The 25,043-nt window shown below is 60.3% G+C and overlaps 1 protein-coding gene across 1 annotated transcript in view; it reads right to left on the reverse strand.

Moving 5' to 3' along the window:
- The window catches only part of Igsf21 (immunoglobin superfamily member 21), a 105,174-nt gene extending 85,299 nt beyond the window's left edge, over window positions 1-19,875 (reverse strand). The window contains exon 1 of the mRNA XM_015484802.2: window positions 19,630-19,875. Coding sequence (XP_015340288.2) covers window positions 19,630-19,875 — 246 coding nt within the window. The remainder of the gene's footprint in view (window positions 1-19,629) is intronic.
- Window positions 19,876-25,043: the final 5,168 nt, after the last annotated feature.

Raw genomic sequence — 25,043 nt, forward strand, 5'->3', positions numbered from 1 at the left:
CAGAAGACGACAAGGGAGGGCCCTGGGGAGCGGAGGGGGCTGCCGAGAACCAGGACCTTGGCCCAAGACGGGGGAGGTTTCCTCTTTGCTCTTCTCCCTCCCTTTTGGGGAGATGCCTGTGCCCCGGCTGAATCCCAGGTGGGAGGGTCTGGGTCTGGCACATAGTAGGTGCTCAGTAAGATTCCACTGCTGGGGAACCTTTCTTTGGCCTGTAACTTGGTGCCTCTGCCACAGCGTGGCCATTTGGTGCTTGCTGGTTGGAAGTGAGCTCAGAGGAGAAGGCACCCTAGACGCCACAATCGGCCACCGTAGCTCCCAATGCATCCATGAGTTGAGGCAGGATCCCTGGGGGCTTCCACAGTCCCCACTGTCACAAGGAGGAAATGACTGTCCTGGTTTTGCCTCTAGTGTGTTGTGGGGAAAAAAATTCAATGGCAGATGGAAATATTATGTGTGTGTGTGTGTGTGTGTGTGTGCGCGCGCGCTGTCATTATAAGAGATTTTCATATTCATTTTTTCTACAATTACCATCAGTAAGTCTTTCCATAGGTCTGACTTCCATCCTGCCTGCTGTGGTTTGGTAAAGATTATTCCAGGAAATACGAGTTAGGACACCCAATACAGGGATGGCACTATTGTTCAAAAGGAATATGGAGATGAAAATAAAGTGTATGCCTTCTTTAAAAAAAAATTGAAAGTGCTTCCTCCACTTTCAATGGCTGTTCAGAATAAAAAGTATAATTTGCTTGACTGCCCTGGCCCATGAGCTTATCACTGAGGGCCTAGCAACTCCAAGAGGGGAGGATTATGCAAATAGAAAATCAGCTTTCAAGAAAGTGGGCTAATCCAATATTACCAAGAGGGCGGGGTTGAGAGGGGAAGGGGAGCCACCGAGAGGGAGCTGTGGGACAGCTTGTGGGCTCCTGGCACGACACAGAGCAGAGGGACGGGCTGCATAAGGGCCTCGCTGGCCCAGAGCCGGGTGGCAGGAGAGGGAGCCGGCCTCCACCTCCCTGGCGCTCAGGGCCGTGAGGGTCCTTTGTTGCTGGGAGGCTCCTCCCGCCTTCAGCAGTGCGGCCAGTGGCGAGAGGCTGGTGTGGGGTCAGGAGGCCACAGCAGGAAGTGACCGTTGCAGAGGGTGGACTCAGATCCACGGAGAGCACGCTGCGGGTCAGGCCCAGGCGGGTCCCCCGGAGAGGGGCACAAGCTTGTGCCCTCTGGGCCTTGTCCCCAGCGACGCTGCTCCTCCGGGAAGCTCGGGCATCGGCAGCACCATGGACAGCGCTCCAGGTCCCCTGGGGACCCGGCTGCTTGGGTGACCAGCCACCAAGACTGAGGAGATGGCTCTAGGTTTTCTTTTGGGACACAGGAAGATCATTGTCCCTTGTGACCTGGTGGCTCTGGCACTGAGGGCAGAGAGCCAGCCAGGCACACAGGACCCACCGTAATAAGGGCTTTGATTGAGGAAGCAGGACACCAGGACACTCGGAGTGGACACACTCCGTGATACGGCGAGCTGGAGGCTGTCCTGCGGCCCGCGGCAGGCCACTGCAGGCGCTGGGCAGCACGGGGACAGGACCGCTCGCGCATTTGACACTCCTTCCAGCCACAGCATGGTGGACGGGTTGGTCTGGCAAGGCCACGGCACGGGGCAGGTTGGGAGTGGCAGTCATTCCGGCTACGGCGACGGTGGACAGGAGTAGCACACGGGGTGGACCCACTGGAGAGTGATTCAGGCCCCGGGGTGGCCAGACCTGGTGGGAGACAGCCAGGATGGGTGGGAGGTGGAGCAGGGGCTGAGGGTGGCCTCAGGGCACGAGAGCCCTGGGAAGCAGCAGGAGGGACAGGGCGCAGCGCAGGCCGAGGCGTAGAGCCAACCCGGGCCAAGGGAGGGTCTGTTCCGCTGACCGCCAGCCTGTCTGGTGTGTCCACATCTGTCCACAGGCACAGCCTGCCGCAGACCCGAGACCATGGGCAGAGTCGGGTTGACCAAGTCCCTCTGGTGGATGCTGAGTGAGGAAGCCCGCACCCCGCGGGCACCTGCATGGACCTGGGCCGGCGGCCAGGAGTGAGGGGTGTCTGCACTCTCCATCCACTCTGCAGAGGAGGGGGCTGGAGACCACAGGGCCGGGTCTGGGCAGGGCCTGGCCTGGCCCCTTCCCTAGGGTCAGTGATTCAGGGAACCTAACACTGGACATGAGCTGAGTGAACCCCCCCCCCCATTATCCAGAAAGTCCCAGACTACAGCTGAGGGCCCAGCATAAGACAAGGCACTGGCTCAAAAATACGTGCTGCAAGAGTGGGTGGTGGGTGGGTGGGTGGGTGGTGGATGGATGGGTGGGTGGGTGGTGGGATGGGTGGGGATGGGATGGGTAGGATGGGAAGGAGTGGGATGGNGGGGCCCCGTGAGGCTTCTGAGAGGCTGATGGGTGTGGCCAGAATCCTGGGGCCCGGCCCATCCTCCAAGAGTGGGCTCTCTCGACCCGCTCGCTTCCATTTAGGGCAAACAAAGAGGCCCCTTCAAGGACATTGGAATGCAAGGGAACGGCTCAGCCAGGGGACTTGGGGAAATTGGGGTCTACTGTGTCCCCTTCGGTCTCTGGACAAGGTGCCCAGGATGCTGAATCGCACCTCACGGCAGACAGACTCCGGGCTGGGGACCCTGCCCAGAGGGCGCCTGAGGGGCAGCCTGCTAGGGAGGGAGCGCTCTTTAAGCTTGTCCTAATCCCGGGGCAGCTTTGACGAGTGGTAAAGAGCAGAGGCCCCAGGACCATGTGCCTGGCCTCAGACCGGGCTCCAGCCCCACCAGAGCAGGAACCGGTGGAAGGACGGGGTCAGTTTCTGCCTCTGCACGACGAGGATCTGCGTTGAGAGACCACGTCCCAAGTGCCCCGGGCAGCTTCCAGGACACGGAGCCCCACCGACACAGGAGGGGGCTCTGCGATTCCTCCAGCTAATGCCTCCCCCTGGCTGGGGGTCTCCTCGGCATCCAGCTCTGAGCTGGGGGCTCTTCATCCCCACGACCTCATCCCCGTCCTCATACCAACCCCAGGAGGCTGGCAGCCTCGACTCCTGTTTCTAGAAGAGAAGTCTGTGGTTCAGAGAGGATAAGTCACTAGTTCCATAGGTGACTGCGAGGGTGGCAGAAGCGGGATTAGACCCCAGGTGTCCACCCGTCTGTGTTCCACGGGAGCCGCGGGGGAGGAGAGAGCACAGCCGCCAGGCTCGGGTGGGCGAGACCAACTCCCTGTCGCTCTCCCCTCCCTCCTGGAGCTCCTCGGATGTGACTGGGGGAGAAATTCTGCCCCCAGAGCCTCCCCAGCTGCTTGCACGCCTGCCTTGCTGGGGGGGGGGAGAGATCTGGAAGGGCCCTGATTGCACACAGCACACCTCGGCGGCTCGGCCAAGACCACGGCCACCTCTGGGGCGCGCCTCCCCCGGATGAAACGCAGAGCGGACCTGGACATCTCTGAAGGCACTCCAGGGCTACAAGGCCCAGGTTTCATGATCGTGTCTTTTAAAAGCCTTGGTCAGAGAACAGCTCAGCCTCCTGACCTCACAGAATCAGAGACAAGCCTTGGGGGACTCTTCCAAGGGAAGAGAGAGCAGCTCTAACTGTGAGGGCTGTTGTAGTAAGTGCTGGGGTTGAGCAGGGGCCGCCAGGCAGGCACAGTGGCAGGTGTGGTATGGATGTGACAGCTTCCCCTGCTCCTCTGCATCCCGTGGCCACCGGTCACGTGCAGGCCACTGTCATCCCTCATTTTGAAGACTGCAGGAGCCTCCCGACTCTTCTCGACGGTCTTCATCCCTGTCCTCATCAGAGACAGTGCTGTGTGGCCACCAAATCCCATTCCTTATCTTTCTGGGCATCCAGGGACACCACATTTCCCAGTCTGTCGTGCAGTCGCAGCCAGCAGCCAGGCCTGGCCAAAGGGACATGAGCAGAAGGAACCCGAGCTCACCCAGAGCGGCCAATCCCCAGGGCTCTCTTGCTGCTGTGCCTCCTTTCAGTGGTTGCCGTATATTTGAGCGGGTACAGCCACCAGATGAAATGTGCCTGGATCCCGGAGTCACCTCCTGGATTGAAGTTGCCCTGAAGTGTCACCGGACTCACATCTACCTTGCTGTGCAACAAGAAAGACATCTCTGCTGCACCAAGCCACTGAGATTTGGAGGCCCTTTTGTTAATGCAGCATCACGTCAGCTATCCTGACTCATGCACTCCCTGGGAGTCTGGGCTCTGCACAAGAGAGAATTCTCTTTAGAGCCTGAACACTCCCCAACACGCTCCTCCAGGCTAACAAAGACATCTAGACGTCCAAGGCTCCCGTGGGAAAGCCCTGTCTCCTCTCTGATCTAAATCTCCCCCCCTTTGCTCTCTGCTCCCAGCACATGGCCTCGTCTCTGGTCAGTGACGGTGCTCGCCCGCTGGGTAGATGCCCCCTCCCCCCCCGGGGCCGGGCACGCCCCTCCCCCAGGTCTCAGCAGGGCTCCCTTCAGATGGTACAGAGCTCAGCTTCAATGTCACTTTCCAAGAAGCCTGTTTCCTGTCCAGCCAGTCTCAGAAGGCCTCGCCACACTAGCTCACCAGACGGCGCTCACCCCTGTCTGGTATTTTCTTGCTGATCAGTTCACTAATGGTCTGCTCCCTCCCCCAGAGCAGGGGCCTTGCCTGTCTTGTTCCCCGTGACATTCGGTGCCTGGATCCTGGGCTCTGTAAGCGCCTCTGGACGGGACATCAACTGCTACGGCCCAGGGAGGTTGGAGCCTCCATCCCCACAGAGGAAACCGACCCTAGAGAGGTTAAGGCCAGGCAGTAAGAGGCAGAGCTCAGAGGCCAACGCCGCCATGTCCGGCTACAGGGCCACCTTTTCTCCGGGGCTTTGAAGGCGTCGACTGGGCCTCAGACAGCACAGAGGGCAGAAGCCCCATCTTAGCAATTAGGCTGTCCCCTGCAGAGGTTCCCTGTCTGGTGGGGAGACAGGGACATTTCTCCCGAAGGGTCACTCAAACCAAGGCAGAAGACAGACCCCACCTCCTGTGACACCCACGGGGGCATTTACAAAGCAAAGCAGGTGACGGCTGGGGGCAGAACAGGGAGGACCCCCCAGGGCCTCCATCGATCTGAGGTGAATGAACCCAGGAAGGAGGGGGAGGGGCGCAGGCCGGGGTGGGCAGAGGGGGGCAGCCGGGGTCTCCCTGCCTCCTCCGAGCCCACGCTCGCTCTCCGGGAAAGGAGGACCATAGACCACCTCCCAGAAGGTCAGAGGACGTCCCCGTCCCTCCATAGCAACAGGAAGCAAGGGTGGGGACACTCTCAGGGTCAGGGGTCAGCAGCTGGGCCTGGGGTCAGCAGCTGGGCCTGGGGTGGCTCTGACCCGCACCCGCCCGGCTTGAGATCGATTGTGCTGTGTTTGAGGGAGGGGACAGGGACACTGAGTACAGCCTGGGTCTCCCTGTTCTCACCAGGGCTCCTCCCGGGACATGTGGCACGTCTGCCTAGACAGGTCCACCACGCTCCTTGTCACCACTCCCTACGCCACTCAGGGTGACTGCCACCCCCATGGCACGGACGTCACTTCAGGAGGGTGAGTATCCAGAGATGGCGTAGAGCCTGCGGGAGGCCGTGTGTCGGTCCCTTAGATGCCACAGGGTTTTACATAGGGCTGGAGCATCGTGGGCTTTGGTACCTGCAGGGGACCAGGAACAGCCCCCTGGGGAGATCCAAATGACTGTCCCTCCTAAGGACAGTGTTGACGCTGAAGTCAAGCCGCCAGTTTGAGTCCCACCTCTTTACTTCACAGCTGTGTGACAGGCAGTTACTGTCCCCCATGCCTTGGTCTCCTCACTTATGGGGACAATGACGCACCCACCCATAGGCTTGGAAGAAGGATCACTGAACGGGACACACCACGTGCCCAGAGGAGCTTCTGTGTCATGGCCTTTGCCCCCGAGGCCACGCCCTGAGGCCCCGCCCCACAGCCCCGCCCCCGCGGCCCCTTGAGCTCATTCGTTCCCCCATCGCCCCACGGGGGAGCTCTACCCCCTCATTTTCCAGGTGAGGGAGGGAGGTTTCCGGGAGCCGGTGACCTGCCACACGGCCCCACGCTGCTTGCTCCCGCCTGGAGCCTCTGGAGCCCACGAGTCCCCCGATGCGCCCATCTCTGGGTGCCCCACTAGTTGAGGGGTCTGGACTCACTCCAAGGATGTCACCACCCAGGATGACAACGAGGGACGGTGGCCGGGAGCACTGTGGTGTGGGCCCCAGGGGGTTTGACGGTCCAGAGGAGGAAGGGGACGTACCGCTGTCCCACCCCCCGCCCAGCCGAGCACCAAGCTTGCCTCTGGCAGCCTGACCAAGCTGGCCCCATCCTGGGGTCATCAGGGCCAGTGGCGCCTGTGAGGGGAAGAGTCACCTCCCCGGCTGTCCCTGTCTCGGGGAATAGGAAACGGCTCGAGGGGGGCTCTGGCATCAGAAGGTCCTGGGTGCGGGTCCCATGTGGACACGGGGTTGCTATCAGCTCTGTTCAGGTGACCCGGGGCTCTTACTCGGCCCCCCAAATGGTGCAAATAACCCAGAAGGGCTCCTTCTCTCCTGCCTGTGTCCGAAGCAGCCTCCAACAGACGGGGAGGATGTCCCACAACCTGCCCAGAGACTGGGGTGGAGTGACGGGCCGAGGGCGGCTCCCGGGCAGCCCTTGGGTGCCTCGAGGGCGTGCTAGACAGGCTGCCCGAGCCCGCACAGCTGTTGGCGTGAATTAGTAAAAGGTGTCCCGAGCTTGGGGCCTGGTGATCACAGGACAGACGGAGCAAGTGGCTCTTGTTTCTCCGTTGGACGCTGTGTACAGAGCGTGACTCCAGGGACTGCGCAGCCCAACGCCAGCTGCCGTCTTTGCAGGGGGCAGCGGAAGCCCGAGGGGCGAGAACACAGGGGACAAGTGTGGAAATCCAGGCCGGGGGCTGGAGTCCTGAGCTCCGCAAGGATAATTAGGTTGACTGTCATCAGGGGAAGGAAGATGTCACTACGGGCTCCTGGGGCATCAGATGCTGAGCAGAGGGGCGGGGGCCGCGGGGCACACGGAGGCGAGCGATTGCTGAAGAGCCAAGAGTGAGTCCCCAGGCAGGAAGGGGCAAGCAGGCGGGGACACCAAGAGGCCACCAGGTACCCAGAGACCCTCACCCAGGGACAGGGAAGCAGGGGACGATGACATGCTGCAGGGCCGTCTCTGAGCCTGGAGCAGGGGCGCAGTGGACAGGAACCAGGTCAAGGGACATCTGCTCCTTTTCAGTAGAAGCTGGTCCAAGATTCAAGGAGGAAGGGGAACCTAGAGCTGGATGGCCCAAGGCCAGGGCGAGGGGAGGGCACTTGTCCTCGCTGTCACTGTCGAGAACAGCCACTGTGCCGTGAGCTCTGGTCCCCTCCTGGATCAAGGTTACTACTCCCAGTCCTTGAGGGGATGCGTGTCCATCAGGAGTCCGCCTGACCGTGGTGATGGGTTTGAGTCAGCCCGAGTGGCCCTGGGACCGCAGGGGCTGCCCCTCGTCAGGACCCCGCTGTCGGCCCAGCCAGGTGCCCCGACCCCTCGCCCTCCCGAGCAGGCGGCAGAGCCCAGCTGGGTGCCTGGCACAGCGTGGCGCTCCGTAGATACCTGCTCACGTGTAAATGCAGGATGTCGAAAGTCGCAGGTAAGAAGGAAATGGCGACGGCTGCCTGGAGAGTCAGGGAAAGCCACTGCCTGCCGCTCGTTAGGGGGAAAAGAATGAACTCATCTGATTTGTAGGATGCAAGATAAAACCACACCAAAAAATCAATTGCTTCACGTCCTTAGAGCCCAGAGACCCACAGAAAATCCAATGAAAGAGATTCCATTTATAATAATAAAAAATAAATACTTGAGAGTTCTTTTAATTTTGGGCACAAGAAATTTGTTTAAAGAAATTATAAAAACCCCATGGAAGCTCAATATTAGGAAAACCATCAACATAATTCATTCCATTAGTAAATTAAAGGAAGAAAACCTTATGATTACTTCAATAGATTCTTAAGAAGCATTTAATTAATTTTTCTTTATAAAAATTCTAGGAGAAATTGGAGTAGAAGTAACCGTCCTGTCTGTGACCAAATGGAAGCCTTTATCAGAAATCAGCAGCAAATATCGCATGCCACGGTAGACTAATAAATGCATTTCCATGAAAACCAGGAACAAGACAGGGCAACATTTTTACAAGAATTCTGGAGATTTTAGACAATGGAATAAGGCAAGAAATTATAATAAGTTCCGTAAGTGTAACCACGTCAACCACCCAGTGCCAGGCACTGTCCTGAGTTCATTACATGAGATGGAGAAACTAGAGCACAGAGAGGCACAGCAACTCTCCCAAAGTCACACAGCTTCTGAATGACAAAGCTAGGATTTGAATCCAAGAGATCTAGTTTCAGGACATGGATGTTCCTGACTTAGGAGACGTTGTCTCTCAGGTGTTGGAAGAGAATAGAAAACTTATCGCTTTTTGTAGATGATATAGAAACCTAAAATGTTCAAAAAAAATTTAAAAAATTAGAATGGGTGTCAGTAGATGTCTGCAAACAAAAGGCGTGCAAACATTATCTGTTCCCTTGATGCCCTTAGGAAGGGGCCTGGTGTGTGGCTCGGAGGTGGCTTACTCAGAGCCGCACCCAGAGCTTCGGCCCCAGTGGTGACCGGGGGTGGGAAGCAGCAGCTGGACTGGTGCAGGTGCTCAGAACCCGCCAAGGGGAAGAGGGATCAGGGCAGCGCACAGGACAGGGGGTAGAGCCCAGGGTTCTGCTGGAGGGTGATGCCATCTTCTGAGGTGGGGAAGGGTGGGTGGGGGGCACCCGGAGCTCTGCCGGGGCCAGGCCGAGTCTGAGCTGCTTGTCAGACGTCTCTGGGGAGAGGTCTGGAACTTTCTAAGTTGGACGATGGGGCTTCAGATTCACCGATCTCCTGTGGATACCGTCGTCCTGGCTCCGCTACGGGCCCCCCAGACGGCAGGAGCTGCTCAGGTCCCCAATGCCCCCTCCCCCGCCTCCTTCACAAGGCGCCTGATGGGAGGGAGAGTCGCCCTCTGTGCCACCAGGACCCTGTCTCTCCAGCAGGATTCAAGCCGGGGCCGCGAGACCCCATGTGGGGTCTGTAGGGCGTCGGCTCTGTCCTGAAGGGGGGAGGGGGGAGCCGAGACCCCGCGCGCTCAGGGCCTCACGTACAGTCAGGCCTCGCCTCTCGTCCTGCAGAACAGGCCCCGAGCGATTTGATATTCCTGGAGTAAACAGGGTTAAGGGGGAGCGTTTAAACCACTTAAGGAAATAAACAGCTTTCAACACCCTGGGCGCTGTGGGAAGCACCTGCTCTTGTGTAATTAATGTGCCAATTAAAATAATTATTATAGCCATTAAAACAGATTCCCCAAGAACCGCTCCCCGACAATGCGCCTCCGCTCACTCGGGTCCCCTCCCTGCAAGATGACGATACGTGAGAACACTCAGCTTCGTCCCTAAGACAGGCTCCAGGGCAGACTTTCCACCATGCGGCCACTGTCACCATTAGTGGAGTCCCGGGGTCTTGGTGGGGCCCGTGGGGAGGGCCGGGGGAGCCCCCCCTGCCACCTGTCAGCTCTGTGCTTGTCCCAGGGCAGGGGAGCCCCCGTGCGGCCCGTGTCTCCTCTGGGCCGCACCAAGGAATCCTGGGGCCTCTCTGACATCTGACACAGCTGTTTGTGCTGTGTCCTTGCTGGAGGCCGACAGCCTCTGTAGACAGGTGGCTCTGGCAGCGAGATGATGACAACAGCCCGAAGCAGCCACCCCCGATGACCCCCAACCGTGACATCCCTCTTCCTGAGCAGAAGGTGCCTGAGCGTCCCCGAGGGGAACTGGGGCGGCCCTGACAGCCCTGGGCCCCAGCCGGGGCAGGGGGCAGCCAGAAGCCAGACAGGACAAGTGACCCTCTGCATCACTGCCTCCAACAGCTGGGACAGTTAGTTACTGCTCTGAGCCTCAGTGTCCCCAACTCTGAAATGGACACTTGTCCTGGAACCAGATGGCCCCCATGGAGGCTCACAGAGGTGACGTCTGTGGTGGACCTCACACAGCCCCGGCCTATAGTGTGTTGGTGGCATTAGCAACAGTCACAAGGGAGAGATGGGGTTGTCCTGCTGGTCACCTGGTGCCCCGAGCCAGAGGGGTCCAGCCCTTCCATGGGTCTGTTCTCCGGCTGCCAGCCACCCAGGGGTCCCTCAGCCTCAGGAGGGTTGGTGGCCTTCCACGGAGCTCAGGGAAAGAGCCCATGACCACTGTTAGCAGCACCCTCTGGGCCAGTTCTTAACTTGGCCTGACCTCAGGTTCCCGTCAGCCCTCTCCCCAGGCTCCCGGGCGTCTCTGAATATCTGAGCTTCATCCTTCAGGGCAGAAGACGGGGAACAGGGCCGAGGCCAGATCATGCAGGGCTCTGACCGGTGATGCCAGTGGTGGTCCCCATCCTAAGGGCCAGGAGGCTTCACTGATGAGTTTAAAGCAAGGTGACAGGGACAGAGAGGTGTCTTTCAGGCCCTGGGAGCAGAGGCCTCTTCTGGATCTTAATAAATTCCTTCCCATGCCCCCCCCCCAGCTCTCAGGTGGGGGCTGGCCTCACCTCCTTTGAATGGTCACTCAAGGGGGGTCCCTCCCTGGACACTTACAGCCACATAGGTCTAGTTCCCAGCACATGAGGTCGACCCTCTCCAGGGGAATCCGGAACTTTCTGCCACAGTCCCGCCCCTGGCCTTCACCGGGCAGGTGGCCGGGTGCCCCATGCGCACCTGGAGGGCCGAACTCAAGCGCAGACCCCAGAACAGGAGGGCACGGGTGCCCCCCGCCCACCCAGGCCAGGAATCCTGGGGCCTCTCTGACATCTGCTCAGACCCTACCTACGGGGCAGAGCCACCCCGTCCTCAGGAGGCCTGTGACAAAGCTCCCATTGTGAGACCCGAGGCGGCTTCAACGCCCCACCCAGGCCCCTGCCCAGCCCTCATTAATCCCAAGCAACGTCCTCAGCTTCATGGAGACTCTGGGGAGGAAGGCAGAAGCAGAATATTGAGCCGGAGGAACGGAGTAGACGCGAGGCGCCCAAGCTCATGGGACGGGGTAGACGCGAGGCGCCCGAGCTCATGGGACGGGGTAGTCGCGAGGCGCCCGAGCTCATGCGTGACACAGTGCAGGGGGGTTGGTAGTGGAGCGATCGGGTTCAGAGAGCCTGGACCCAGTCGGTGCGTCCATCCCCTGTGGGGACTCACTGGGTGGTAACTAGGAAGATGGGCTGGGGCTGACCCAGCTGGGGCGTGTCCCTGGTGGGGACTCTCTCTGCTCCCTGTGCCACGTTCCAGCCACTTTCCTCCCCCACCTGCTTGCCATGATGTTCTGCCTCATCTCAGGCCCTAAGGAAGCGGCTGGCCAGCCATGGACTGAGGCTCGGAAGCCACGGGCTCCACACGGCCTTTCCTCCTGGACGTTTGTTCTTGTTGGGTCTCGTGGTCGTGGCTGCCAAAAAGCTGACGGAAGCACCCGGCACGGAGTCTGCGCTGTGCGAGTCATTTGTCCTCCTGTCGTGAGCGCTCAGCGAGCTGCACTGGTCCTTCTCTCTGAGGCAGTGACCACAGCCTGGAAGGCTCCCTCGATGGTCTTTCGCACAGCACCTGCCCATCCCATTCAACTACAGGCTCCGCGACAATAGGGCTGCGTTGTTCTGATTCCGTGCTCTTTTCCCAATGCCTGCACATAGTAGGTGCTCAAGAAACAGCCGCTGGGTGACTGAACACAAGCCCCAGCATGAGTCTTGGTGGAGTTCTGAATAGTCTGAGGCTTATGAGGTCCCACCTGGGGGGTAGCAGTGGGAGGAGGAGGGAGGGGGAGGGCTTAAGGCTCTGGGGAGTCGGGGAGGCTCGGCCGTGGAGGGAGAGTGGTAATGTGCTTGGGGGAGGGCAGAGAAGGGCATCGCTCTGGCATATGCCCCCACGGAGGTGGGAAAGACCCTGCCCACGAGCCATGTGATCCCCATGGTCCTGTCCAGAGGGGCCTTGAAGGTGGGGCTGACGGCCTTGAACTTGGTCCTTAAGGTGGTGGAGGCTCATGTGAAGTGTGGGGTGGGAGGGGCGGCCACAGGAAGGGCAGGCGTGTGGGGGAGAGGCACCTGGCCGCGTCTGCCTGCAAGCGTCTGCCTGCAACGAGGCTGAGGTCCCGTGGGCCTGTCACCAGAAGAGGGAGGGGGAGGCCAAGGAGGGAGGGGGAGGCCGAGGAGGGAGGGGGAGGCCGAGGAGGGAGGGGGAGGCCGAGGAGGGCGGGCAGCCTGAGCCCTTCAGCCGCGGAGTCTTATTTCCCTGGCGCTCCGGAGCGGGGTTCTCTAATCCTCTCTGGCAAGTTAAGTGGGTCCCGAGTCATTTAAACAGCAGCCTGTAAGCCGAGCCGCGGCACCAGCACCACTGTTAACTGCTCCTGGTTCCCCTGGCTCAGAGCCCCGCCAGCAGCCCAGGCCAGCACCCCACCCAATGAAGAGGGTCCAGGGTGCCCTGACCCACGTCCCAGGCCTCCTCCCCCAGCCAGGAACGGCGGGGAGGAACGGGGGAAGTAAGCCAGTTGCAGGTGGGAAAATGGCAGCGTGTCCGGGAGACAGCATCTCGCTTCATCCTTCTATTTTCCTGGAGGATCCTGAAGCTCAGAGAGGGCAAGTCGTTTGCTAGAGGCCACCCAGCAGGACGTGGTGTCCCGGGGCTGGCTCCTCTCTATGCACTTGGTGAGGTCAGACCCGTCACCCTTTGCCCCTTGGATCTGCTTCCTCACGGCCATCCAGTGGGAAAGCCCCTTACTGCTGGAGTCTTGCGGGGTCCAATAGGACATCCTGTTACTGGGGTTCCCCCAATTCTTGGCTCCCCTCTTGCGGCTTTGGAAGCCAGGAGCCCTGAGCAGCCCCACCCAGGGCGGAGAAAAGGCCTCCTCGCGGTGTCAGAAGCTGATCTTAATCCCCAAGAGCAGGCGGAGTTTTCCCTGGTGAAATCCTTCCCCGCGTGCCAGGAGGGCCGTGACGCGCGGCCAGGGAGAGCCTGTCCTTTCCTCCCTGTGTCCCCGTTTCCCCCAAGGGCCTCTGTGCGCAGATCCAGGCTGGCTGAGCTTCCCCTGTGAGCTCTGGGGACACACTCAGATCCCTGGGTGGCGACTCCCAAGCACAGGTCTCTGGACGTGACCTCTACTCAGGACTCTAGGCGCGTGGCCTCAACCGCTGTCGCCCGGCTCCAGCCCCAAGTCCACAGAGGAGACTTGGCCCCGTCCTCCTCCTGCCCCTGCTCTCTGCTCCCCTCTCACTCACCCAGCGGCCCAAGGCTGGAGTCACCCCAGAGCCCTTCCCACACCCCTCCCACATGCTCCCCCTTAACCACAGTGGAATCTGCTCTTCCCGGGGCCCCCACTACCTCCCCCATGGCGCACCTAAGCCGAGGTGGCCTCTCCTGCTTCCCCCAGGGTGACCCGTTGCCGTGCTCCCTCCTCCTGCAGCCGGTCCTCACCCGGCACTGACCTTTGACAGTCGGCCCCATCCCGATGCTCGTTGCTGCTCTTGGAAACTCCAGCTCGACCCGAGCACAAGGCCCGCCCCAGGGGCCCTGCCCCCCCAGCTTCGCCCCCAGCTCCTCTCGACCCCCCTGCTCCACCCTTGCTTTGCCTTCTGTTCTGGGGACACGGGACGCTTACTGCCAGCGCGGGTCCTCTGGCGGAACGCTCTGCCTCCTCCCTTGGCGGGGTGGGTTTCCCGTTGCCTCCGTGATCTCGCCTGACGCGAGGGTCTTTCTGGACCCTCTGATCCTTTTCTGTCCCACTGGTCTGTCCTGGTTGCTGCTCTGGTGGTTACCTGGTGCCTTTCTTGTTTGTCCTTCTAACTTTGCCTCCAAGGTCAGCCACAGGAGGGCAGGCCCCATCCCAGATCTGGGGCCGTGGATAGGTGTCCAGGGGCTGGTTACGTACGGCCCCCGCTCAGGTGATCCTCAGACGGAGCCTCTGGTTTCCCTCTGGTGGCCCTCTCCCTGGCTACCCCCTCCTCCCTCCATGTGGCCGCTGGGCTAGGACTGGGCACGAGGCACCCTTCCTGAGAGAACCTGGCCTTGGGGAGGCAGGGACAGGGAGAGAGAGCTGGGCCTGCTCAGCCCGGCTCCTGTCCTCCTCACTCCCCCTCCCCAACCCTGGAGCCACCGAGACCTGGGAGCCCCAGAGCAGGACGCGGGTCCAGGGGGGCAGCAAGGACGCGCCAGGTCAAGGGGCCGACAGGCCGCATATGGAGCCGGAGGGCCCATGGCATTGGTCCAGTTCTCCTGGTCCCCCGGGAGAGCTCCTGCCTCTTGCGCCGGCCCGGCCTGGTCCCTCCTGGTCCCTCGGGATCGGCATTTGCTGTTTCTTCAAACAAAACGCTGTCAGGGGCTGAGGAAGAGAGGGCCACGTCCCTAGGGCTTCCTCTCCCACCTCCGGAGAGCCAGGGACCTTGAGGGTCTCAGCTGGGATCCAGTGAGATCCCGGCACGACCACCTAGGGACGAGGCGGGGGACCTGCCGGGAGTGCCTTCTGCCATCGGCTCCTGGGACTGCAGGTGGGAGGGAGGTCACAGAATGCGCCCTGCCGTCCTGCCCACGCCCCCCCTCCTACTCTGCAACTGGCCTCTGGACCCTTTAAGTCACCCCAGAGGGTGACAGGCCATGACGACCACTGTTAGGCCAGGTGCCACGGTGAACCACGCCCTCAGCCTACCGAGCACATGGCTTCCTGCCCCATTTCAGAGAAGGCCTCTAAAATTCAAGACGGTTAGGTCACCGGGAGGGTCAACCCCCAGAGTGCCAGTGACCCCTGCGACCTCTGCCTTTCCACCCCGACCCCCCAGCCGCCCATCTGTCCCAGCTCTAATGGTCCCAGCGGCCACCGACCCTCCCTGCAGAGGCGCCTAGCAGCTCCCCAGGGAAGGCGCCTGGCCGGGTGGGGTCATCTGGTCTCCCAGCTCCACCTGCGAGGAGCGAGACGCGGGAGCCGACTGCAGGGGGCGCTGGTGCCGCGTGCGGTCTCCCCCCTCCCCTCTCCTCCAGGGTTCCCTTTCCTGTGGCCTGGTGACCTGGGCTCAGAGCAGCTCTTGGGAACAAATTGTGGAGGAAGGAGACGAAGCAAAGATAGCGTGATCAAAACGGCTGAGAAAGGTTAGATTCCCGTGATTCTCTGTGGCTGCTTAATGGATTTCTATGACACAAACAGACCTTTGGCTCTGCCTGTGGGGCAGGCGACCCCCAACTAAATGAGGTCAGACAGGGTTTCCTAGAACGAAATGTCCCTTTTCCCACCTCCGCAACGCCCCTGGAGTCTACAGGACCCTCGCTTCCCCTCAACAGACAGATACCATCTATGGAGCGTCCACACACGCCCACCCAGAACCCAAGCAGGCTCCCCGGCGGGGCCTAGGAAAATGCACACGTGTTTGCATTTTTACAGCTCCAACATTTGTTAATTTAGCAAATATTGACTGCAGGAGGTGTCGAAAGAACAGCGGGGAAAAGATAAAGCTGTTGCCCTTGAAATGCTTGTGTCTTGACATGAGCATCCCTTGAGTTGGGACCCACAAGAGGAATCGTGGAGTAGGGCATGTCTGGAACCTTCTGGAGAGGCCAGGAAGACAACATGGGCTGAGACACCGTCTCCTTGAAGATTCCGTTTCTTCATTTGAAAAATAGGATTAATAGTAGAACCGACCTTATAGGGTCAACCTGGACATGAACGTAATGATGTTCCTAAAGCTTCAGTGCCTGCCTATGGTAAAGGGTCAATAATGTTCATACCCAAATTAGTGCTAGCAGCATTACTGAACAAGTCCCCAGTGCACAGGAAGCCATCAGTCAAGATTATTATGTGTCATTCATTTCTGGCTTAAGACAGTAGATAGATTGACTCTTACATGACAGCCTCCTACTGGCCAAGTCTGGAATTGCACCTCAGCTCTATTAGCCACTCTATATTCTCAGAGCTGTGTGCACGAGCTGTGAAGAAGGAGCCCGTGAGACTCATACCTGGGAGACAGACCCCTGCCACTGTGGAAAAATCACGCAGAGATGGCGAGGAGTGCCGTGACGCATCCTTAAACTGGGCATGACCTTGTTAGACACTACAGGGCCCAGAATCTCAGGGCCTGATGGCTCTCTTGACATCTTTTGTATGGGCTTTTGAGACCCGTAATCCCTACCCCTTCCCACCCTCCCTCACCACCTGCTGGATCTAAGGATGGCAGGTTCCAAAAATAGAATCATTTTACTGAAATTCATTTTAGAGTTTCCGGGAAAGCTGGCTTGATGTACAGTCCTTTGTTAGGCGAGCGCAGCGTATTCCAGAGGCCACCAGAAAAAAAAAAAAGTCCACGTATCTAGTGCAGGCTGCAGGGCCACAGAACGTTCTGTGGGAGGCAAACGTTCTCTATCTGCTCCGTCCAATATGGTGACTCCATGTGGCTGGTGAGCATTCGAAATGTGGCTAATTGGACTGAGGAAATGAATTTTTTATTTAGTTTAATTTCAATCAAGTTTAAATTGAAACAGCCATATGTCATCAGTTGCTACCACGCTGGACAATGGACCCGGGGGCTCTGAGCGTGGGCCTTTCTCGAGTCTATTCTGTATTTCTGGCATCGTCTACAAATTGGCGGAGCCTCTTCCCAGTTGGCCAGACCATGGGCAAGGTGTCCAAGACTCAGGCCCTCGCTCCTTCCCCTCTCCTTCCCTCCCCACGAGGTCCACAGGCAAGACCTTCTGAGGTTCAGCCAAAGGTCTCAAGAACTCAGGGGGTGACCCCTGTAGGTCAGACAACTTTACCGGCTCTCCCAGTTCCCCGCAGCGAGTCCAGTCCCTTCACTCCGTCTTTGGAAAGTTCGGGATGCACCTATTGCTAAGACAACGTCTTTGGCCTTCACACAGGTTTGGGGCCGTTCCGTCCACCCTGGGCTGAGCAGGCAGCGTGGCCCTTCACAATGCCCTGCTTTTCCCTTCTGAAGGGACTGGAGCCCAGCCCTGGCGGGGCCTGTGTAAATCTATTCACTTCTTTCCAAACCGGGCTCTGAGGCCCATTCACAGGGCGGGGGAGGGGAGCTGCTCGTGGCTAGAAAACAAACAGCAGCAGGAGGGCAGCTCTGCTGGCCAGGGGCAGGCTGGGCCAGAGCAGGGGCCGCAGGAGGGTCCAGCTGGTGGTAGGACCTCCTTGCTGCTTCTCTGCGGCCCGGGCGGGGGCCCTGGCTCCCGGAGCCCCTGTCCAGTCTGCCTTCAGCTGGATCCTGGGGAACAGAGGTGACCAGGGAGGGACGCCAGGGTGGCAGCCGGAGAGAGAAGGCGGCAGCCTGGAGCCACTTCCTGGAGTCTCCTTCCGCCCTCTGCCCCCTGCTCTCCACCACAGGCAGGGCACGTGGGCTCCCCGTCCCAGGGAGTCGCCCGTCAGCTGAGGCACCACCTCGTCCAGTTACAGAATTAAAAGGGCCCAGGCTTTTGGCTCTGGCGAGTGATTTGCATGTAATTTGCATACATCTGCACACCCCCACTCTGGAGGCCCTCAGTCAAAGGATGTGAAGTGAAATAAAATAAATTAATTAGTGCAGCCTACCATAGCCTGGCATGCAGGGCCCGACACCCGCAAGAGCTGTAACTGATTCTTCAAGCAGTGACGGCCACCGCAGGCGGGGGTTCAGAGGCCCAGGACCAGGGACAGGGCGGAGAGGAAGAGGCAAGTCCGTCCAGCCCAGGAGCTGGGCTGCTTCCTCCTCCCTCCCCTCCCCCACCCCAGGGAGCCTCCTGGATTCCTACATGGGGACCCAGCCAGGCCCTGGCGCTGTCCCTGGTCTGGCAGCTGCCACCGAGTGTGGCAGTGACACTGGATTTCCACCCAGAGTGCAGTCAGCTGCTTCAAGGTGACCGAGGGCAGTGGGCACCCCCTGCCACCTTCACCCCCTCGAACTCTTCTTCTTTCCACGCCCCCTTCCCCATCCCTTCTAGGAGGGCGGAGGCGGGGCACGGTTCCAGGGTCCTCAGCAGTGAGCTGGAGTTCATCTGTCCCAGTGCCTCTGCCAGGTGCTAATGAGATGCTCGCAGCCTGTGTCAGCCAAGCAGTCCCCACAGCCTGTAAACACGCCTCTTAGCGATTCAGTTCAGGGCCCTCGTCCACACAGGCCTTGGCTCTCCCGGGCCCACTCATCCTCCAAGACCAGGCTCCTGTGGGGTGCCTGGTGTCAGGGCTGCGCCTGTGGGGACGCGATGGAGAGCGCTGGAGCTGACCCAGAGCAGGGCGGGCGAGGAGGCTGAGATGGAGCAGAGACCCGGCCAACAGCCCAGCACTCACCCGTAAATGACGAGCCCAAGAAGAAAAATGCAAGAAAGAACCGCGAGGACGGGCTGGCCCCGGGCAAGGCTGGGCCGAGAGCGAGGCGGAGGGGAGGACAGAGTTCTTAGCTGAGACCAGGAGTGGCCAGGTGCCCAGGGTTTCCTCTGCATCCATGTGCTGGCCAATGTTACAACAGGGTGGTCTTAGACCGGGGGTTTGTAACCACAGTCCCTGAACCAGATCAGCCTGCACCCTGTTTCTGTCGGGCCTGAGAGCTAAGAACAGCTTTGACCCTTTAGAATAGTTGAGAAAGAAGTTAGAAGAGGAATATTTTGCAACATGTGAAAATCATACAAAATTCAAGTTTTGGTGCCCATGCACGATGTCCCCTGGGACCACAGCGGTGCCCACTCACGTACACACTATCTGAGGTGGTTTTCACAGCATGAGAGTAGAGTGAGAGGTTTCGACAGAGACCACGTGGTCAGCAGAGAGGGAGGCATTCACTCTCTGGGTCTTACTGAAACATGTTGCCCACCCCGTCCTAGCTGATGGAAGGGGAGTTCTGTGTGGTACCCCCGCTGTGCACACCTGAGCATGATGCAGAGGAGCATCATATGCCTCTGTACCTTCTCCAGAGCCCAGCCCTAGCTCCTTCATGGCAGAGGAGAGCATCCTGGGTGCCCCACCCAGACCCACAAAGATTGTAAAGGCCCCGGTGCCCAAGGCCAGGAGCTCTTCTTCCTGTTACTGATGAGCCCTGCTCATCTCTGACCGCTTCCCTTCTCAGACCTAAATCCATGGTGCCAGACACCAGACTGGTCCTGCATGTAATGGGATTAGATGGCAGATTATCTGTGTAATGTGATTTTAAAGAGGACAGGGAGCCTTCTCCTTCCCTCTCCCTTGCCAAGAACATTACCCCAAGCCTCTTACTTGGGATCCCACCATAATGGTTCCTTAGTTGTGCCCTGGCACCAGGACCCACCGTGTTATCAGTAACTTTGAATTGGGTACTAGCGGGGCTTCCTCAGAGTGGGGACCTTTTAGGGACACAAAGGAGGCCAGAATGACATCGATCCTGAGAGCACAGGAGAAGTTTGGGCAAGTGGTCTTTGAGGAGGGTGTCACACCAGATGGGGACCTGGCAGAGGGCCGGGACCACTCCAGGCCAGGGCAGAGCGGAGAACATAGCGACACCTGTGAGAGTACTGGGGGCTCCAAGGGCTGCGGTCAGCCCCGGCACGGCAAGGACAGCAGTGACCACTTACCCGGTACCATACGATCTCGCGCATGCGACCGTCCGTCTTGAAATTACACTTCAAGGTCACCGCATCCCCAGCCACCACAGGGGGCAGAGGCTCAATGTTAACAGTCAGGTAGCCTGCAGAGGGAAGGAGAAGAGGCCGTGAGTAGGGAGAGGACCAGGGCTGACCCCACCCGTGGGGAGAGGGAGTGGGAGGAGCAGAGGCCCTTGACAACTGTGGACAGCGAGGGACCTTGCCTCTCATCCACATCTCCCCATCGGCCACCCCCAGGCCCCCGAGGGCCCCAAACCAAAAGCACATCTACTTGGGATGATTTTATGCCCAAAGGTAGGACCGGCTGGCCCCTGCAGGCAGCCTCAGCGCGTGTCAACGAGACGCCCCAAACAAAGAGCTCTGTCCCATGCTGCTCCTCGGCTCGCACGTGGGGTTCCTTCATCCCTCACCACCCTCTGCTGCCAGGGTCCCTGAGCCACATGAGGACCCCTGTGCCTGGCCTCCTAGTGCACGTGCCTCATCACAGTCCCGGGGAGGGCGCCCTGGAGGCCACTGCTGGCCTCATTAACACCCCGAGTTCCTGTTGTGCGCACCCCAACTCCCGAGGGAGGGCAGGGGCAGGTCCAGCCCCTCCCACAGAGGAGAAGGTGACTACAGGTGGCCACCTAGAAAGACTCTCAAATCCTAGCAAATAGCAGATGATGTCCCTGGCCCACCTGCTGCCCCTGGGAACACCTGCCAAGCTCCTGGGCACACGGGGATGGGACTCTTGTCCTGGTAGCCACACCTTGGGGACACTGGGGCCTCCACACAGTGTCCAGCCTGGTGAGACCTCTGACCCACTCCCCTGCTCAGCAGGGACCCCGTTCCCGGGCTGAGCACCAGGCTCCTGATAGGCTCATGTCCCCCATTGACTGAGCTGATCAATCCAGTCCAATCGTATTAATGAGAAAGCTGGCCAAGACGGGCCGGGATTTCAATTGTGCAGGCAACCTGAGCGGATCGAGCCCGGGGCCTGACCCCTGCCTGGAACTTAATGGTCACAACACTCCAGGGAAAAAACAAGAATCGATCTCAAGAGGATCAATTTGGAAGTTGGAGTCAGACTGGACCCTCGTGGCCCAGGGCTCTGGACCCCCAGGACCCAGGCCAGAGGGGGGATAGGCCTGGGCTCCCCGCCGCAGTCTGACTTAGGCCAAGGTCAGGCTCGCGGGGACACCAGAGCCCGTGGGGTCCACCTTGGGGCTCTTCCTTCCCACTGTCCCTCAGCTCACCGGCTCCTCTGCTCTGTGCAGACCCTGGCCAGGAAGGAGGTGGCAGGCAGAGGGGACACAGACACAGACACGGCCGGGCCACCACAACTCACAGGGCAAATGAAGATGGGGACCGAAGGCTCAGGGCTACAGGACGGGCCCGGGGACCCTCATCCTGCCTGGATGACCAAAGACCTGGAGCATGACAAACAAAGCCACCCTCAGAAGGAGCGAGCCCAGTGACGACAGAGGTCCTCCAAGGCAAGCCGAGTCCAGACGTGAGCTAGCAATGATGGTCAAGGGTCCAAGCCCCAGGCTGGCCAGGCGCTGGGCTAAGCCCTTCACACACATTCACTCATGGAAAACGACGGGCTCGGAGAGAGGAGCCGGCATGAGTCCCAAGTGCAGTAGGAAAACAGAGAGGTCAAGTAACTGCCCGGATTGCACAGCTCTAGTGCCAGAGCTGGCTTCAGACCCAGCCCTGGGGCCCGTGATAAGCACCCCAGGGTCATAGACCCTCCACTCGCGGAAGAGGTGGGAGGAAATGCTGCAGATGGACAGCGTGGGCTTTCTTCTTCCTGCCTCAGCTGGGGACTTTCCTGGGGGGACCGTGACAAGATTTGAGCTCCAAATCCTGTTGGCCACAGTTCCAGGCCCACGGGGCGGCCACACGGCTCACCTTTCCCGTGGGGCGGCCCTTCTGCTTCTCACCTGCGAAGACCCTGGTGAGAGCCGAGCACCATCGGTCCACGTGCTGATGGCCCGAGACCAGGGACGTCCCCTCCCACCGGCAGGCGCAGGGAAGGCCATACCTGGGATGCAGCCCGGCCTGCCGCGGGCACAGATGGCGGCCACAGGAGGCCGGCCAGGACGGAGGGAGGGCGCCGTCGGCTGGCAAGCCACCAGGGAACCACAGGTGCGGGCGTGGGGTGGGGACCGGGGAAGCTGAGGCGTGGGGACGGGGGAGCAGATGCCTGAGCCAGGGGACCGCAGGGCGGGCCGGAGAGCGGAGGACAGGGCAGCAGGGGAGGGGCTGGGGACGGCGAGGGGCCACCTGGGGAGGGTGCTGAGCGGGTCATTTCCCGACCCCGGATCCCCGGATCGATGGTGAGACGAGGGATTTCTGTCATCAATTGACCTTGAGAAATGGCGGGCAGGACAGTCACACCTGGGCCCGCCTCAGGGCTTCGCGGAGCCTCTCCTTCCCCCTTGTCCTTCCGAGTCGGGAAACAATATTCACTGAATCTGCTCTGGGCCAGGCAGGCTCTAGGGCTCCGGGAGGCGTCCCCTCGGCCAGGCCAGCCTCGAGCACACACGGACGCTAGGCCTCAGGCCTGGAGGAGCTGGGGGGCGAGGCGCTCTGGACAGGCCTGGGCGGGGCTCGGGTTCACAGCAGCCGGCTAGCACCTGCCCAGGGTGAGATGGCCCTTCCACGTAGGCCGAGGGAGCATCGCAGCCAAGGAGCGTCCCCAAGCAACAGTCCTCTTCTAAGTGCGACTGGCACCCTCTGGCTCTGACCCCACAGAATCCCAGCAGTTTCCAGGTGCCCGGCGCTGGTTCCCCTCAGAAACCCCCTCTTGGGCTCCCCCAGCTCCTCCCCCCCACGGGCCCCCACAATTGGAGCTGGGTCTGGCTCAGGCTTCTCCCCCTCCAGCACCCACTGTCCAGTCTAGGGAGGACCGTCCAGGCAGAGGCAGGAGGAACAGGACGCGGGGACCTGGTCAGGGAGGAGAGGAGAGGCAGAGAGGAGCCACCTGCCCAGGCACCCGTCCCGGCGGGACCAAAGGCAAGGACATAAACCCAGGGAGGAGGCCCCAGGAGGCCCCCAGAAAGTGGCCTCCAGGGCAGCAGCCACCTCCGGTCGAGCCCTCCTGGCTGGCTGAGCAGGCAGGGGTGGGAGAGGCCAGGGGGCCGTGAGGACAGGGAGGGGAGGGAGAGTCAGGTTCTGGTCCCAGCCGGGCACCCAGCCAGCTCTGGGGCCTCTGGCCCGTTTCCTCTGCACCCCAGTGTCCTCCTCTGTGAAGCGATTTTAGGACCTTCCTGCTCCGACGAGCCTGACTTCAGATGCGGACTGATCCTCGCCCTGGTCTCCACGTGGAGGCTGACCTGGAGGCCAGAAGTGGAGGCCACCCTGCCCCCTTCCTTCCCGGGTCAGCTCAACGCCGTTTCTTGGGGCCCATCGCTCAGGCACCAGCTAGAGACGGAGCGCTGTCTTTCTGGGCATTAAATCTGTCACCAATTGGCCTGGATGCACGAGCCGCCCACCCGCCAGCACACCCTGGGAGGCAGATGCATCTCAGGGAGCAGTACCTAGGAGCAGGCACCCTCCAAGGAGCCGATGACAGCCGGGTCCTCGGCGCAGAGGCTGGCCTCGCAGTTCCACTGGGACGGGTCAGCGAGGGATCCCCAGAGGGACACGGTCCTGCCTCGGCGTTGCACAGAGACCTGACCCAGCTCAGGGCGACCTCAAGTGCTGCTTTGTCCAGGACCCGGTGGTTTCCCGGGACAAGGGGCTTTCAGCACTAAAACTCAAAGTCCCTGGTAACCAGAGGGTCGGTCACCCAGGCATGACTCCCCCTGAGGGTGGCCCAGGGTCAGTCACTAAACCTCTCTCCCTATTAGGACATCAGGGTCACCACCCCTCCGCGGCCAGCTGTTCCCTCAGGGATGGACTCTGTGGCTGTCAATGGGCAGCCATGGTGATAAGGGTCGGAAGGGAGGCCAGGGTCTGTCTTGGCCTCTGGGCACCACGCACACTTCCAGCTGTGTCCCTGAGATGCACAGCCCTGGCCTCCCCGCGGGCCTCCCAGGGCTCCCTCCCAGGAGGCCTGCCCAGGCCCAGTCCCCTCCGGCCTCTCTCACTTCACTCCTCAGCCGGTCACGCCTCCAGGCTGTCCCTCACTCTTGGCTTGGGGAATTCCTGCTCGGCCTTCAGGGAGCTTTCAAATAGGAATCCACAAGTTCTGCCTGGGGTTCGCAGAGGAATTAGTGGGAGATCAAGAGAGGCCAGCTCGACCCGTCTCTCAGATTGAGCAGCCCTTGACTTCACAGGTTTAACCACTACTTTGTCCTGAGAATCTAGGACAGCGACCGGCACCTCTTTAGAAGCCAAATAAATATTTGTTGAAAAAAATGAACATGTGATTCCCACTTGGCAGTTTTCCAAGGATTTCTGTAATTATTATCTCATTGATCACCTTCCTGACCCTGTGGGATAGTGTCCCGTTTTAGAGGTGAAGAGACTGAGGCTCAGAGAGGCTGAATGGCTTCCTCATGGTCACAGAATGCCTGCCCACTTCCGGCCATCTCACAGGAGCCTACCCACTCTTGATTCCAAACAGAGAAGCTGAAAACACAGGTGGGGGAGGAGGACGAGGGGACCAGGAAGCCCAGGAGAAGTCCCGCTTGGGGTGCAGCAGGATCAGACACCCTGCCACAGCCCAGGACACAGGTCATCCACGAGGAGAGTACAGGATGGCTGATGGCTGAAGCCAGGTCCAAGTTCAAATCCAGCAGAGGAGGTGGGAGGGAGACGTCTGTCTGAGGACCTGCTGGCACCAGAAGGGACCCAGGGCTGGACTGGCCAATTTGTTCCACTGCCTCCTGGACACACCTCCTCTGAAACGGCTCTAAACCAATGAATTGGCCCAGACATGGCTGTCACCTGTCCCCCGGACATCACTCACACCACGAAGGCTGTGGAGAGGAAGAGCAGGGGACAGGGCTGGGAGTCCCCAGGGAAGGGGCAGAGTCTCCGTCCCCTCTGTGTCTGGGAGAACAGAAGTGGTGCAGAGAACCCAGGGCCCGTCTCCTGGAAAGCCAGCGCAGGCCGGGCCAAGACTGGACGTGAGGCGGGCGGGTGGCGGGCGGGCTCTCCACAGCTGGAGCTGAGGCCCCGTTGGAGAGGACCATGGGCATCAGGTGGGCCTGGGATTTCTGTCCATGTGACAGTAGGAGCACGGCACACTCATGGAGAAGAGAGGTCACCCACCTCATGAGGACACATGCCACATTTGTCCTGGGGACGGCGGCCTGCGCTCCGGCGCTGGTAATTGCTGGCTTAATAAATATCATCACAACAACCGACGACTGCAGCCGGGTCCTCCAGGCAGGTCCAAGGGCTTGGTGGACTGCCCGGCCACGCCCACCGCAGCTCCCCCCCCCCCCCCC

The sequence above is a fragment of the Marmota marmota genome, unplaced genomic scaffold (assembly GCF_001458135.2).
Source record: "Marmota marmota marmota unplaced genomic scaffold, marMar, whole genome shotgun sequence".
In the NCBI taxonomy this organism is placed as follows: Eukaryota; Metazoa; Chordata; class Mammalia; order Rodentia; family Sciuridae; genus Marmota; species Marmota marmota.